The sequence below is a fragment of the Lampetra planeri genome, unplaced genomic scaffold (genome assembly GCF_965212315.1).
Source record: "Lampetra planeri unplaced genomic scaffold, kcLamPlan1.2.h2 scaffold_940, whole genome shotgun sequence".
Lineage (NCBI taxonomy): Eukaryota > Metazoa > Chordata > Hyperoartia > Petromyzontiformes > Petromyzontidae > Lampetra > Lampetra planeri.
This window is the reverse complement of record NW_027615762.1, coordinates 1-17,253: the sequence shown is the minus strand read 5'-3', so window position 1 is coordinate 17,253 and position 17,253 is coordinate 1. Positions and strand designations below refer to the sequence as shown.

At 42.5% G+C, this 17,253-nt stretch overlaps 3 protein-coding genes across 3 annotated transcripts; all 3 read right to left on the bottom strand.

Moving 5' to 3' along the window:
• Window positions 1–555: 555 nt before the first annotated feature.
• On the bottom strand, window positions 556–4,354 carry SELENOH (selenoprotein H). The gene is given in 5 exon segments (XM_078624722.1): window positions 556–611; window positions 614–661; window positions 793–935; window positions 2,303–2,362; window positions 4,323–4,354. Coding segments are annotated over 5 exon segments (339 nt in total).
• A 4,138-nt stretch (window positions 4,355–8,492) lies between these two features.
• RTN4RL2 (reticulon 4 receptor like 2) lies at window positions 8,493–12,073 on the bottom strand. Its single transcript, XM_078624721.1, is given in 5 exon segments — window positions 8,493–9,383; window positions 10,415–10,465; window positions 10,467–10,649; window positions 10,742–10,968; window positions 12,043–12,073. Coding segments are annotated over 5 exon segments (1,383 nt in total).
• Window positions 12,074–15,886: 3,813 nt separating this feature from the next.
• On the bottom strand, window positions 15,887–17,228 carry LOC144742253 (fructose-bisphosphate aldolase B-like; the record flags this gene model as incomplete). The annotated part of the gene is given in 6 exon segments (XM_078624727.1): window positions 15,887–15,982; window positions 16,193–16,392; window positions 16,474–16,648; window positions 16,732–16,814; window positions 16,897–17,061; window positions 17,165–17,228. Coding segments are annotated over 6 exon segments (783 nt in total), but the record flags the coding sequence as incomplete, so codon positions are not given.
• Window positions 17,229–17,253: the final 25 nt, after the last annotated feature.

The window sequence follows — 17,253 nt, the reverse complement described above, 5'->3', positions numbered from 1 at the left end:
ACACGCCACTAGATGTCATCATGTGTCCAAAAGATGTGAGCTGTTGGAGCCTGGATCATCAGAGGAGAGACTGAGAGCATCCACTTTGGTCACTCCTCATCATTCTGTCTCCACAGGTCACAACTCCTGACAACTCGGCTGTACGAAAGAGAGAAAAATGTTCTGTTGAACACAGTCACATCAAAATGCCCTTCGGTTACCTGAATGGGGAATGCAGCCATTTTTTTACAGAAAAAAATACTGTCATCTGTGTCCATAAGGACATACTGGGAGAATGCTGTCGAAATTCCTTGTTGTCAAAGGACTTAGAAAACTGACAGAAAACACATCAGTTTCTCAAAAATAAGTTTGCTATCAGCAGCCCCACAAGGGGGCAGCATTCCCCGAAAGGGGGGTTCATTTTCATACAGTAGAGATGTGTGAAGGGGCCTGGTCCATAACATAAACATTTTGTAATGACTGTACACACAAATAAACCTTGAACATGAGTAACTAGTTCTATAATTTAACAGAAATTTCTAAAATATTTGTGATGGGACAAACCCTCAGTGGAGTTTACTCAGCCTTCAGAGCCTCCTGAAGAGCAGCAACTACATCATCAGGTTCTGGAACTTCAGCTTACGGGGGGGACCCTTCTTTATTCCAGTCCAAAGAGAGGTTTCTTTCCAAGCAAAGAATGAGGAAGACAGTGTCATTTGTGGAAACTAGATAAAATTAAGCAGTCATTTTTCATTTCAGAACGGCATTACCAACAATAACTCCAATGCTTTGATTCCACCTTTTGCTTCTTACCTTTGTCTCCATCCACTAGAGTGATCTCAAAGCTGTTCCTGCGGGGCTTCTCAGGATTGAGGACCACAGTAAGATCAGGGCGTACAGCAAGGAGTGCAGTTTTCACCCCTTCTGCGTTGCGCCCATATACTCGTCAGCTTTTACTGCCAGAGATAACAGATCAGCCACTGAGTGGAAACTTACTAAGTACATCAATGTGAGGCTGGCTGACACACATTCCTTTTGAGTGTCAAACTTGAGATGTACTGCGTAAGTAAGATTCACACGGATAATGTGCAAGACATACTGTTCACAAGCTGCTTAATCCACCATGTACAAGACTGTCAACATAATAGGACAGTATGTCATACAAACTGTTACTCTTTATTGTTATTGTGTTATTATGTCCCCCAAACACAATTTTTTCCCACACCATTGCATGCTGGCATATCCATCCTTCTATTTACAGGTGACAGAAACATGGTCTGTTGACATGACAAAACAGAATGATTCAGTGTCAAAACGCAACAGACGTTAGTAAAATGTGCTAAGTGCTACCACCTCCTTCACACGTTGTTTAACTTATTTATTATCCAATGCTTTTTGCTGAAGAATCCCACTCTTGGTTTTTGTAAGTTAAATAGTGAATAGGAGTGTCAAAACAAGACTTTATAAAAGTTATAAAGGGTTAGTGTGATCACAGCAGCCGAAATATCCTAAGGTTATGAAAAAGTACATCTTCACCAGAAATATGATAGCGTCATATGAACAGATGCTGGAAAGAATTCCGAAATGACGGGGAGGAAAAGAGGGGCCATGGAACCCGTGTTTTTCCTGCCAGCTTGTAAAAACAACAGGGATATCAATCAAGGAGGTGGTATAGCTGTGACTAAATATTTGCTATCTGCTATATTCTACTTTGAATGTGTGAATTACTCTGTACTGGCATTTAAATGTAGGTACCATACAGCAGGGATATACTGTACACATTACTGTAACCTCATCCGTTACAGTAATGTGTAAAATAAACTTAAAACCTGTAAATTAAATCATGGACATAGAACTGCAAAACAACAAATACCGGTACAACTACAATAATTCTTCCAACTAAAATAGCAAATAGATTACTTGCTCGCCAACAAACCAGTGAAATACCGATGAAAGTAAAAACATCTATCAAATTTTCCCAGCAACCAACACAACATTGTTAACGAGCATCTTTTTTTTGTTCTCCTGGGCTCTGTGGTTATAGTTATTGCTGCCTCCATTTTGATGTATTAGAACCTAGTCGTGTCCCGTGCTGTGTTATGTGTCTTTGTGTACTTCACCGATATTTCACATTTGGATATTGTACTCTATAAATAAAAAAAAATAAATAAAAACTGAGCATCTTTGAGTTTGGGCCTGACACATATGAAAGCGTCATCTGGGACATTAATACCATGAGCAACAGGCGTAAGCTGAGCATTGACAAGTGTTTTAATCAGAAGAAGATGGCTGCTTCGGTTGTGGAGAATGAATGAATTCTCACCAGTGTTCTATGACAACGTTGAGGGCCCCGCCCGTCTCTCCTCCACCATCTCCGCCTCCGCTTTACGCTTTGTCCCTCGACGACCTGTTCAACACAAACCATTTAGCTTTCCCTTTTAGGAGGCAGCTTTCAAACAAAGAAGTCGACAACGACAATACAGTGAAACCAGAGTGTCAATAACAAAACATAACTTCTGAGTCTACTCCATTTTCTACCAAGAAGTATAATGATACTGACGCAGGAAATCTGCAAAAAAAAAGTAAAAATGTTCTTCAAAAAAAGAACATAAATCACGTCCTCGCATGAGCCAAACGATACTGTTTACGTTGACCCACCTTCTCTGGACGCCATTGCTTGTTATGAAACTTTCGCGCGCACGTCGACTGTACCAACGGGTCCGTCTGAAGAGGGTTAGGACCGAACCATTACTGGAACCTCATCCCTGAACAAAACAACCCACCTCAAGTGTGTGCACGTAGGACAGGTACAGGTACGGGACACAGAACACGTCTTTCAAGGGAAAGAATGATGCTGGAGCGTAGCTACAGGCAAATGGTATCAGACAACAACATGAAAACATCATCCAGTATTTATAATGTAGATTGTAATTGAGGCAATAGTTGTCTTTTGTCACGCTCTGTTTCTCAAGTTAAAAAAAAAACAGTCACCTTTACACATTTACATCACATTGTGAGCATTGCAGCTTGACAGGGAGGAATGTTCACTAAGCTCCCCTGAACGTTCACCTTTCACGTTCAGATCCTGCCTGATTATGTCCTCTCTTTTTTACGTGATTTCGACGATTAACATAAAACGTCAAACACTTACAGGTGGTCATAGGGCACACACACTTTCAGCCTCCCATTTGCCCCCTTATCTGAAAACCCAATTTAAAGGTCCAGTACCTCCTGTTAGTCATTATGCCCTCACATCATTGTAGACCGATTCCCGATAAAGTAGCTCAAAGCCAAAAAATAATATCAACAATAAAAGAGTCTTTCCATTAACCACGCCCTCCAATAGGCAGCTTAGAATATATAGTCATACAGCTATATAATATACATCAATGGGTTGCAAAGTTCCTTTTGTCAGTCTGCATCATGTCACCTACTGACATTTAGGCGAATTTTACCTTTTCAATTCATCAGGAACTTTCAGTCACAAAAAAGGCATTTATCATAACATGCCAGTTCATCTTTCCATCTTCTGTGTAATTTACACGGGTCTGTCCCTGAAGAAAACAGACAACATTGCCATGTGCGTGTTGATGGGGATGACAGTCTTTGGTTTGCAGTCACGTTGTCAAAATAGACATGGCCTGCAGTTCTACATGTAATGTAACACATTGTAAATATGTTCTCACAGTTACAGTTTTATAACAGTTTTCCTAAAAATAAGTTTCTCATAACTGCGTCATCCCATCCAGCTTAATCACAGTGGACACACAGTGACATCAAATCCCCCCGCCTCCTTCTGGTGATTGCAACAGAAGCTACTGGAACGAGATGTCTGTGTAAAATGTAAAACAACACAGATAAAGATCAGTCCCAAGGCTTGTGCTCCCCTCTACCATGTCTTTTCAGTTTGTTAATTCTCAAATGCAGACTCCTGACTGCAACCTGACAGCTGGTAGATAGAACCCACACAAACATGAGGAAAAGTAACAGAATATCCCACAAAGAAACCTGGATTTGTCTGAGGACTCCAAATTCAAAAGCAAATAATTTATTGAAAAAATGAATCCCTCTGGTTTTGCCCAAGACAAACGAGGACGTCATGAGCCACAACTGTCTCAACAAAGCTTTAAGTCTCCCAGTGTGAGGTGGAGACACTGACTCACAAGTGTCCTTCTGGGTACTTTTGTTCTCTTTTTGACCAGTGTTTTATGTTAACTTGTTTCTGTTTTATTGCATTAAATTTTTCGTTTGTTTTGTTCTACACTCATTTCTTGTTGCACCAGCAGTTTCATTGTAGAACTTGTTGTATAATGACAATAAAGGGAGACAGTGAGAATCCACACCTGACCTCAGACATTGCCTCCATTGCCTCCATTGCCACATGATCCAGTCAGTCCTTCAGTGGGTTGTTCTTTTTACAAATGGCACAAGGACACATCCGGCGACTTTCTTTGGATCCCAATCTGTTTTTTTTACCGTTTGTTGCCGTTTATTCTTAGCTGCGTGCGTGAACTCTCAGAGGAGCTGACAGACCGTCGGACAGATGTGCCCTGTCTTCACCCCGCACTCCAAACCGGATGCACAGAACTTCTGGGCCGCCTCCACACTGACACTGTCTGTATTATTAGCGCAGCACTCAGTCTTCTCCACAGCGCTGATACATTCAAATATGTCTCTGGAATCTGTTATTTTTCTCTGTTTTTGTTACGTGCTTGATGAAATGAGTTAAAGCATCCCAGTCCTGCTTTTCTAGGTGTCTCCATCTGATACCATGACTGTTTCTTCCTCCTTATGTCAGGTGATTTGTTCCATTAGCATGAATGCAGATTGTTCCCATGCAGATAATAACTGCTGATGATTTTGAAATCCCTGAGCTTTGTCCTACCACTCTCATGGACGTGGGTGTTATTCAGATGTCTTTCAGTGGCCATGGAATGTGGCACACATACCGACATGTGCAACAACCTAACAGTTTGGACTACATCAAACATTGTCTTTGGCCACATTGGTACTTTGTGATTAGCATTTCTGTTTTCACAGCTTGATGGACAGTGGTAACCCATTGTGTGCTAAAAATAAATGGTAGCTTGCTTAAACCATAAGCATGACAAATAGTAAAGTACAGCCTCATAGAAAATAATTGCATGAATAACACCATTATGTGCTGCAGGATTAATACAGTTCAGTCTTTATTTACTTTTTATTTTACAAGTGACTTGCCTGAGCCATGTTTTCCGCCCAAAATCATTTCTGGAAGTAATGTAGGAATCTCCTCATCTATCTTATGCTTTGCTTTTTCATCAGTTCAATGGGGCAAAAGGTTTGAGTGCCCATGCAAGTTCCTATTTTTCCATCACCCACCACTATACCTCAGTTTTTTACAGCTTATATACTTACATATTTATATATGTATATGTATTTATATTTTCCATTCTCAGTTCATGTTAGCATTTCATTTGCAACCACTAAATATTTAATATTCCTCCTCTTACTATTTTTTTAGCTTCTTCATTTCCATCTTGTGCCGGACATTCGTGCGACAGTGTCAGTTTGCAAATTTGACACGTGTGAGTGAACGTCAGCAAACCTGAGAACGTCATCACACTTGCTCTGCCAAGACGCACATAAGCATGTGTGACAGGGAGTGGAGGAGGTTGCTTGTGGGGTTCAGACAAAGATGGATTGACAGGGTATGAAGACGAACACACAAAAGAGATGGAGACGTGCAGAGGCAGGGAAATAAATAAATAGTGTTGAGTGAGTGGGCACAGTTGTATGACGCATCATCAAAGTCTAATGACTTCAGAGGAATTGTCTGTGCTAATGGCCAAGTTGTGTTCCTGCTCTGGAAAACAGTAAATATGGTACATGAGCACCCAGGAATCTACCTTCATGCATAAGAGCTAAACATCTACAATTCTGTCCTTGGAAAATGAGCAGACAAAAATGGGTAATGTCACTAGTTACAAAGCAAGTTTTAAATCAACCCTGGCAGGAAGAGCTAGAGAATGTCACTCACCATCACAGACTACAGATCTACAGAGATAAAATATTTGTTTTGCCATAAGCACTCAGGGTAAATGTCTTTTTATTTTATGATATTTAAAAAAAAACAGCTGCCACAGGTGGTTCATATTCATCATAGGCAATCATAATGATGTGAAGTATTAAATGTTCTTCACATGACAAAACATTATGTTCATTAAAGTATCCAAATATAGCATAGTCATAATGCATTGTACCAAACATCTCTTGCAGCAACAAGTCTCAGTTGCTGTCAGGGATTTTCCACATTTCCCTGTTGCCAACCACCATTAACTTGTTCCAGCTAGTTTTGTTTCTTAGCAGCAAGAGGGTATGTAGGGAGAGTTGCTGTGTCTTTTGTTGCGTTCAGGTTTTTGGATAATATGAAAATAATGGTGGTTATAATTCCACTTTTATGTGGTCAGGAATTTCAGTTTAACTGGTGGGTTAATAAAACATTTGACAAAAACATACAGTTTAAGGAAAGGGAGGAATATGACTAACATATAACTATAAAACTAAAAACACTCTTGTTCATAGAGAAGAAGAAGACTGGACTGGAAAGTAAGGTGTGAACATGAGGAATCATGAGAGCTGAAAGATAAAACAATTTTGAATTGAACTCAACCAGACTTCAGTGAAGTTCCCTGTGTGTTTTTGTGTGTTGTGTATTTTTTGTGTATGTGTTGTGTGCACAAGTTAGTACACAATCATGTTGACAGTTTATCTGTTGAGGGGGTGTGTTAACTAGAGGCGTCACATTTTCATCATGGTATGTTCCTCATCAGCTATCACCCCCTGACTCCCCCTCACCCCACTGCCCCCCCTCACACACACACACACGCGCGCGCGCGCGCACACACACACACACACACACACACACACACACACACAAACCCATTGACAACTCATTTACTCATCTCTGTATGTAGCTTAATATATCTTCCTTCTGCGCACAATGTTTGGGGTGGAAATTGAAGTTGAGACCAGATACATGTTTCATAAATTGCATGCAGACATGTATGTACTGAACAACACCTCTTTTTCTATGACAGAATTATTTTAGTGTTCAAATTTCTCTATGATACAGTACCAATATTTATGATTTATTCTGCAGAAATGTGCTTGTAAACGGCATTTGTAAAATATCCGCTTATAAAAGTTGTGTTTGTTGTGTTTTTATTCTACACATTTGCAGCCTTCCTTGTGAAAAACTTTACACACACATTAAAACAACGACTTTTGTTTTATAGTGTCTTTATTTTTCAAACCAACACACGTTCTAGTTTTCCATCGAAAAATATGGAATCTAAGATTATTACAATATCTTTTTCTCCTATCTAAAACGGCAGACACAACAGATGGGCTGGAATACATCAAAAATAAACTGACAAGGAACATATGGCCTCAATAAATAATAATACAGTGTTAAGGCATGAAGAATTTATTAAGTAGAGTAAATACTTATCACCTCTGACATAAACAGACTGGAATCAGAAATGTCTACTAATTAAGAGTAACGTTGATATAGGGAATATCTTTTGTGTGGGGTTAATGCCACCGTATATACAAATAGTAACTGATTAAACCCATAATTGTTTATTTTTTCCAAGAAAATAGTAAAAAAGATACTTTACATTTGTCTTCTTTTTAGCGCCAAGTGCATGTGATATTTTTGATCTTGAGACATATGACTGACAAAGGTAAAAAAAACTCATGGTTAAATAAGTAGAAATTAAAGACATACAAGCAAAACCTCTGCAAGGTTAAATGACAGAAGAATAAGTTAGTGAAGTGATATGTGTGGTATGTACACGTGTGGGTGGCAGTGGTTTGCTGGCATCTCTGCGATCACACGATTCTGAAGCTAAATGAGAGAAGAGAGTCACTCTTGGCAGCAAACCGAATACTCCCCATCATTTCATCCATTTATGGACATGAGAATATCACCTTGCCAACTTTCTTCATTTTCTCTTCCTTAAAATTCGTTCTTTATTCACTCTCCTCCCAAAGCCTAGTGTGATCATCCCTGTCTCTTTCTTCCTTTGTAACATTAAAGTCGCCAGATGTGTCCTTGTGCCACTTCTATTCTCAGTGAAAGAAACTGATGTATGAGGGATAATGTTAACAGCATTTGCTGACATAGAAAAGCACTGTAGGCTTGCACACTTAGATTTCTTGCAGCTACGCAACAGCTGTGCCATACACCGATTGGTAAAGTTCTTGTAGGTTACAGCCGTTCACTCGTTAGAGTATGTGATCCTTTTTTCCTTTTTTCAAGCCATACTGCTACCCAAACTATGAAATCCTGCCTTACACCACCTCTGCCCTTACTGATCCCATCTACCTTGCCTGTCTCCATTTGCAGCGTATTTCCACCATCACCTCAATGAGGTGACCAAAAAAATAAATAGGCAGGTTTCTGTTTGACTTGGAAAGAACAGGAGGAAGAAATCAGAGGTGAAACATGGGCTGGAGAAGAAAGGAGTTCAACCAAAAAGGAAATGGAGAGAGAACGTGACAATATAGATGAAGAGAAGGTGGAGGTGGATGTGGGGTGTCCAGGTGGTTGTGGAAGAGGAGGAAGAGGAGGAGAAAGAAAAGGATGGATTGTCTGAGCTTGGGGGGCACTCAAGCTCAAAGCAGCGGACAGAAGCATCTTCACTGCCATAGTTGGCCCAGTATTCCTCTGGGTCAAGCCTCGGGAGTGCCACCTCATCCTCTGACAGTTCATACTTTGAGGAAAAGGATTCAGATACAGTTTTAGGGAGGAATTGAGGTTTAATTGCAGAGAAAGGGAAGGCCTTTGCAGTCTCTGGGTTCTTTTGATACAGGGTTTTTGAAGAAGAGGCGGGCTTGTGCTTGGAGAACCACCAGCGGGTCTTAGTGCTGAAGGTGGTTGTGGTGGTTCCAGCCAGAGACCCGGGGTCTGGCAAAGGGCAGAGGGCGAAGTCCAGCTCCCGTAGGAATCTGAGGTCTTGCCCACGACGTGGAGATGGTGAGGTGCAAATCAACTCAGAGGAGGAGATACGTGCTACGCGGAACCATTCCCAAAGGGGACGGGCTTCGCAGCCACAGGACCAAGGGTTACCATTCAGACGGAGGAACTGGATGCCTTGAGTGTCTTTCATGGCCTGGCCTGGAAGCTCAGCCAAAGAGTTGTTAAACAGGTAAAGAATGGTAAGGCGGCCCAGGTCACGGAAAGCTCTGCGATTGACCTGCCGAATGCGGTTGTCGTGGAGAAGGAGGCGATCCAGGTTGACCAAGCCTCGGAACACATTCTCAGATAGAGCACGGATGCGATTTCCGTGCAGGAAGAGATGGGTAAGGTTGACCAGATCTGAGAAGAGATCATCCTGCAGAAAGTGGAGTTGATTCTCCTGGAGTAAAGCCAACATAGAGAAAAGTTAAGCATGTTGGAAAAGGGTGCCTGGGATGAGATACAGACAAATGCTACGAAGAAAGACGTGGTATTATGTTGTATCAAATCTATTCATTTAGATCCCACGACTTTCATTGGTCTGTGAATACAACAAAACAAACTTAAGTTCATTAGAATCTGGCACAAATGACATCAAACCATACACTACTATGTACACTTTGCAAGCAGGTTTCATGGAACAGCTCCAACATACGACTCGACTCGAGGGCCGATTGCCAATCTCAGAAGGGAATCATCATGTTTCTTACAGAAGCCTACCTCCTCAACAACTGTGCAAAACTGGACAGGGGGGCAGACCCTGCCCTCCCTTCTTTTCTAATGCTAGTGATAGATAATGTTGTGCGCACCGGCCTGAAGGGGGATACTTGTGACAATAGGGCACGTTGGCTGAGTTCATTCTTCCGACGATGGAGAGAAACATCAGAATCAGAAATCTGATGACCCCTTGTCTTTAAACCCACTTTTATCGATAGTGGAGCAACACCCGATCACTGGAGGCTCCCTGTTGGGTCCATTCACCTGTAACCCACCAAATGGCACCTGTACAGCCACTGGTAGAAACCCACCTTCATCCAAAGGCCTTTCTTTCTTTTCGCCATTCTTTGGTTTCATCTGTTCTGAACCAAACGGTTTGTGTAACTAGTTCCTATCAATCTACTGGAGAGATGCTTATTTCCACAATGTCATATATTCCAAGGGAGATTTTTATGAAAAACTATGGAGTACTTAATAAAATCAAGTACACAAGCATGGGAGGGGGTGCGCCGTCAGTGTGGGCAACTGTAGCAATAAATGTGTCTTTCTGCAAATCATGTGTACATGTTCATTAAGTATGTACAGTATCTAATTTTGAATATTGAAATATTTCACCACATAAAGAAAAAACAACATAAAAACACAATATTTCCATCTCATGTTCGAAAGGAGTGGCAGAAGTGTAAAATATTGTTTTCTAGATTCTGTCTTTACCTGCAGGTAGAGAAATTGTAGGCTATACAGCTTGTGGAAGAGATCATGGGGGGAGAGCGGCCAGCTTGCAGCGGTGCATATGCAGGCTCTGCAGCTTCTCCAAGCCCCTGAAGGCTCCACCTTCCAGGAGCCGCAGTGACGGGTTGTCACCCAGATCCAGCTCCTCCAGCACCCTAAGGTTACTGAAGGCGCCAGCCTCAATCCATGTAATGTTGTTGCCATATAACCAAAGTACCTGCACCGGATAAAGGGGTGACATGGTTATTTAACTGTTTTCATAAGATGAGTGTACTATGAAATGTGCAGTGAAACAAATTAATTTCTCACTTGTGTCTCAAAGCCAAAGGAGTCCACACGCAGCTCTGTGATACGGTTGTTCTGGAGGAACACACGTTGTGAATCATAGGGCACGCCGGCTGGCACTATGGTGAGGTTCTGGGACTGGCAGCTGACCGTCATAGGCGTAGGGTAACACACGCACAGCTTTGGACATGCAGTCACACCACCTGGCTTCACCACCACCAGCCACAGAATCAGCCACAAACACAGTCCACCTATGAAACATATATTTTAGAAAAATAGATTATTTATTATTACAGAAGAAGATTACAAATAAGAATCAAAGCAGAATCGTTCTTCTTGCAGTGTTTATATGATTTGGAAAATGGGCTCATTACTTGCGTCAAAAGAATGGGCTCATTACTTGCGTCAAAAGAATGCCAACAAAGGGATTGGAGCTTTTGTGAAGCCCACTGCTGCTGTCAGTGATTGCTTTTAGCACTGCTGTGCTCGTATCTATCACTTGTTGATCAATAATTCATCAGATTACATTACAAAATCATTCACCCATTCATATCTGTCCGATCATGTTACACTGGTACACTGGATACTATGGCAAAGTCATATAACTCAAGATGTCACTGGAAAGCTACAAAAACAGCACAAATCCGCATACAGTTAAGATTATTTGCAGGCAAAAACCTGAACCCGGTATCCCTCCCTACATTAAGTTACCCTACTTTTCCAGCTCTGTCCACAGAAAGGATGTTTCCTTTGAGTGATGTGTAAAGCGGAAGAGGCACGTAAACGCAGAAAGGGGACCCGGATCAGTTTCATCGCTGTATTAATAATTACACAGCCTCTTGGCACAGCTCGGATAACTACACGCAAATAGAGCCACGACAGTTGAAGTACATGCATGAAATTGTAATGAGGTTCCCATTCATCTGTTGTGTGCAAGATTTTCCAGTGGCTCACCTCTTGACCTCTCAACAAATTGGGTTGTTAGTCAACCTGGAATGAGGGAGCACTTATGATTTGACTTGAGAGAGCAGTAAGTCAACTATGTTTGTCAAATTCACCCAGTGACAAATAGGGGAGGATCACACACACAATAAGTCGTGCCAACATTTTCCCGTGCGTAATTGAAGAGTGGATAGTTTGGATTATGAAGTTTGGGTAAAAATATGGCGAAAATCCCAAAGCAAAACGAAACAAATGCGCATAAATAAGCCTGTGGACAGATTCAAGCAGACAAGCATCACTAGATCTTAAGAGTCAATGTGCGTAAAACCCACCATCACGCATCCATGCAAAACGAATTCAGGTTCATTTTGAAGAAAACTCACTCCTGAAGTTGCGGGCGGCGGAGCCCCTCATGGTCCAACGAGTCTCCATCTGGAACCAAAGCCGAAAGCGAGTTAGCCTGCGCGGCGAGGAGGTGCCTGCTTGCTGCTATCTCTGCTGAGGTTCAGCTCTGGTGTCTGATGCGCTGCGGCTCCAAGTGAGTGACGTGCAGGAGTCCCAGGATCCGTTTATACCGGCGACCGGCTCGTCGCCCACACCTGCGGGCAGCGGAGGATTCTCTCTACGTCACCCGGAGGAGGGAGGGCATATGACAGCTACCGGAGGAAACGACAAGAAAGGCAGTGTCTTCCCGCGTTACCAAACATCACAACCTTATTTAGTGATCACTTTTACGCAGTGGCAATTAAAGGCTCTGTGGATACACACTGCATCAAACAATGATTCAATAGTCTTTTATATATTCTAAAAGTGCTTTTCAGTTAAAATAACTCATGTTGGAAGACAAAAAAATCACTTGAAGGATGAGTGACAGGTGTTTGTTTTCTTGGAACCATTCCTGTGCTGTTATGCACAGGTTTAAAGATACTGTTAGGTTTTGTATGTTTTCAATACGTTGGATAGAAATCTGTGTTTATGTGTTTCTGAGTAACAATATGCAAACAAGTCAAAATAAAAAAAACCCGTGAAAACATACAAGAAAACCACTACAAATACCAGCAACATATGCACATTGGATGCAGTGGATGTCTGTGGTTCATATCTGTTTTTGTTGCACAGGCGTTCACAGGGAATGGAGGAGGTGGGGAAATCTCTTTTGGCACCAATTCTTAAATTCATCTGTTTCATTGAGTTCAGGCCATTTTGGAGAGAGGCCGAGAACCGCCAACAGTTCAGAAAGCTGGGGGCCCAGCTGGGGGTTGAAGAGTGATTGGAATCCAAAAAAACATGTTGGAGAAAAGGTGAAATTATGCAGGCATAATGTGGGATGGGACACAGAATGTGTGTTGGGGCATGGGGGTTACTCACTGCCTCCACCATGATGTCCATCATCTGTTCTGAAGTGAACATTCATACACCAAACGCTGTCCCATGAAAAGTCATCTGCAAGTCCAAGCTGTGAGCACTGTACAGAGCAGGTCCAGGCCTGGATGTAGTGTCTTGAGTGTACTGTGCGTGTGTGTGCACGTGTAACATATCACACACACATTTGTGCCTTCCCAGATACCCGCCATTACATCCTCTTACCAGCCCGCTGTGTCACAGTGAATCATTGGCACACTGGCATTTGAACTGGTGTAAACACCTCATGTTCAAAGGTTATGTCCTAATCCTGGAACAACGTGTTGTTCGTGACCTTAGTCACGAGCACACACACGCGCACAAGACCAAATATGTGTTTCTGACCACTGAATACATCAGGGCAGTGAGGAGAGATGCTGGTCTCGTGGACGCTGTTGTGTTTACTTTTTAATTCCTGCACCACAGACCTTCTATATTTTCTGGTTGTAGGCTTTTCCAGATGCTACACGTGCAATGGTTTGAATGGTTTGATAGTCATGATGGTTTGGATCCCGACTCTTCTTGTTCTTAGTATGATCACAGTGTTTGTTTTCATTCCTATGAAGGAATAGACCCAGGACCCAGGACAAGTCACCAGCTCATCAGGGCCCCATGAAAGACAATATTCACACACACACTCACACCTACAGACAATTTAGAGTGACCAATTAACCTCAGCATGCTTTTGGAGGTGGGAAGAAGCCAGAGAACCCAAACAAACATGGGGAGAGCATGAAAACTCCACACAGGCCAGGAAGCGAACCAAGCACCTTCTTCAATTTTTCAATAATATGCTAGAAAACCTCACTACTTATATGGATAATATGGACAATTTAAGTTTGTGTGACCTCTGTTGGCCGACATCAGTCAGTGTTGGGGAACTAGCCTTCTGCTTTTTTACACAGATTAGTTAAGCCAGAGTGATGACCTTCAAAGCCAGGAGGGAGAAGTGGCTCATGCTGTCTCACACCTCATGGAGACCATGGGGCTGTTTTAAGAGAGAGTATGTTAATCCTGAAATGAGGGATTATATTTTCACGTAAAATGACAAAAATCAAACACCTTCATGTTCAGCCCCTATAAGGACCATTTTTGTAAAGGGTGTGGTACAAATCTAGAGCCTTCGACCCAGTGTTGTTATTGTGCATCTGGCCTATACATGTTAGCGATATGTAGCAAAAGTACACTAGAAAACCCTATGCATTTCTATGGCGAGAATTTCTTCAATAACTTATAGGCCTTGTGGCCTAGAAACTCCAAACCAGTGGATATCTGATGGTTCACACATCTCTTCTTACATCTGTTCATGGATCCACGCCTCTTTTTATACCTTCTGCAATGTCTGCAGACGCCTGTGATGAAATGTAATACTGTATATAGTCGAATTTTCTCTGCTGACACCCAGAGTACAACAGGCCATTGCATAACACTCAAGAATTCAAAGTACATTTTGCTGTAACTTAACAATCCCCCAACCCTCATATCTACCCTGTGTTTCAGTTCAAAGGTCATTAGGTAATTGTGTTGGAGGTCCATTACACACTGTCCACATCTACATTACCGTTGTGTGTGAGTAGCAGCTTTATGAAATCAGTGTCATCATGATACTATCTACCAGTGGAGCCCAAACCAGTTTTCACAGGCCTCCTATGCTGCATGTTATCGATGTCACCCTGCTCTGATGCACCTGATTTAAATTCAGACTGATTCAGGTGAGGTAGGAGCAGGGTGACATCTAAAACCTGCAGGATAGGACCCCTTTAGGAATCTCTGGTATAAACCATTGACTGTGAAACTGTTATTTGTTAATATTGAAATATAGAATGACTTATTCAATTTTATCCTTTGCAGTTCACAGAAAAGTACTGACCTATCATGAAATTGAACCAATGAAATATCTAATGTGAAGTCATATTATACTGATATATTATTATATATTATACTGACAAACCACAGCTGAATCATTTATCACCGGATCAACAGTTGGTAGCCTCAAATTGTTCAAGTGTGTAATGCAGGGGAGTCCAAACCAGTCCTTGCTCCTACACACCTGATTCAAATCAGCTGCTTGTTGCCAGACCTCTGCAGAACTTCTGAGGCTTTTTCAGGTGTGTAGGAGCAGGAAAACATCTAAAACCAGGATAAGCATCCCTCAGGACCGGTTTGGAGACCTCTGGTCTAATGTGTTTATTCTCACACTGTCGGAAAGTCCACAGTCCAACGATGAATCCATTTACGTATTCCCATTTGAAACACATTGGTGCACTGTTACCTCATAGTTTGAGGGTCCCTGTTCTCACACGCTAACATGGCAGGTTAATTGGTTATGCTAAAATGCCTGTAGGTGTGGATATGAGTTTGTTTTGAATGCATGTACTGTGTATAAACCACAAATGGAAGATGGAAGACACCAGTTACCTGCCTAACATGCTGTTCAGATTATAATCCTGTTTAAATAATTTCATTAATTGCTGGTTGATTCAAATGAACTAGCACATTTCCTTGCCTATTCCACAGATCTTACCTTCTCAGTGCAGATTGCTTCAGTGAATAAACCTACACTGCTCAACAATGTGCCAATTCTAAAATAAGGGGGTTACATGACAGCAGTGTAAAGTCATAGCCCAGTTTGAACTCACAGAAACTACCAGTGGATTTGGTCACTTAATTTATTTCCAATTGTCACTGAGGTGACAAACAGTAGCTCAACATTAACAGAATATCCCTCCCTCTTGGCTGTTGGTGGTAAAAAGGGAGGAGTGATGTCCAGCAGAGGAATTTCTTGTGGTCATATTGGTCCATGTGCATCATTTAGATTCACAGTATTTAATAGACATAGCTGGCAGTGTACAGAGACTGCATGGAGGACTGGTCAGCGGAGCCAGAGGGTTTGTATTCTCCTTTGGCAGCCAGGCCATTGATCTATGAGCAAAACAGAGGGGACGTCAGGGCAAAGTCACATCTGAATGTTAATGATCAGCCAGGTTATCTGCTGCACATTAGTGCAAGACTGAAGGAACTAAACAGAAATCATTCACCAGCCACAATGAAGTTGGGCAACATGAGATAAGCATCATGTATTAGTCCATTGTGTGTAATGTAAACTCCAAAATGTTAAATTCATGGTATTACCTTAGCCCGGTTGGAGAAAGCTGCTTGTGCAGCTGCCTTGTTGGCAGCTTTGCCCTGCCAGGCTGCCAGAGCGGACGCCTGGAGTGCACGACCATAAGAGAAGGTCAGCTTCCAGGGGCGGTGGAGAGGAACCTGGTTGATGGCGTTCAAGTTGAGGGAGGCCTCTTCCTCGCTCTGACCTCCAGACAGGAAGCAGATGCCTGGAAAGTCGTACGGTAATGTGTGTGTGTGTGATGGAAACTCTTTTGTAGCAGTGGTTCCACATGACATGATACACTCACCAGGTACAGCAGCTGGTACGGTGCGCCTGAGAGCAGTCACTGTGGCCATGGCAACCTCCTGAGGGGTGAACTTCTTAGTGCAGGAGTGTCCAGCGGTGACCATGTTGGGCTTTAGCAGGGTTCCCTCCAGGTACACGTGGTGATCGGACAGAGCCTTGTACACAGCAGCCAGAACCTACAAAAGGAACAAACAGATTAATTATGACACGTGTAATACCTGTAGAGAAGAAAGCTTCATTCCAGAGAACGGGCACCAACCTTCTCTGTCACATACTGGCAGCGCAGCAGGTCGTGGTCACCGTCAGGCAGGATCTCTGGCTCCACAATGGGCACCAGCCATTCTGATATTGAAACAAGGTTTCCAATGAGTAATAGTTCAAAGGTGCCGTTTTGATGAGGATGAATTAGGTCAAAAGCATCGACACACCTGTTGGCAGATGCTGGCATATCTGGCCAGGACGTTAGCGTTCTCTGCGATGCCGAGAGCTGACGGGCAGCCATCTGAGATCTTGAGCACACACCTCCACTTGGCAAAGTCACAGCCATCCTTCTTGTACTGGGCGCAGCGCTCCGAGAGACCATCAAGACCTGTAGACCCAGGTTGTTACTCTATGATGGATGTGACCACTTCGCAGATTCACAAGGGGAATTTCACATCAGTGCTCCTTTGGAAACCGGACCCCATTTCTACCTTGTGTGGTCGTCTCGCCATCGGTTCCGTTAAGACCAGCTGTGCCTTTATCCACCTGGTGCAAGAAAAAAAAAACAGTTGGTCAAAAA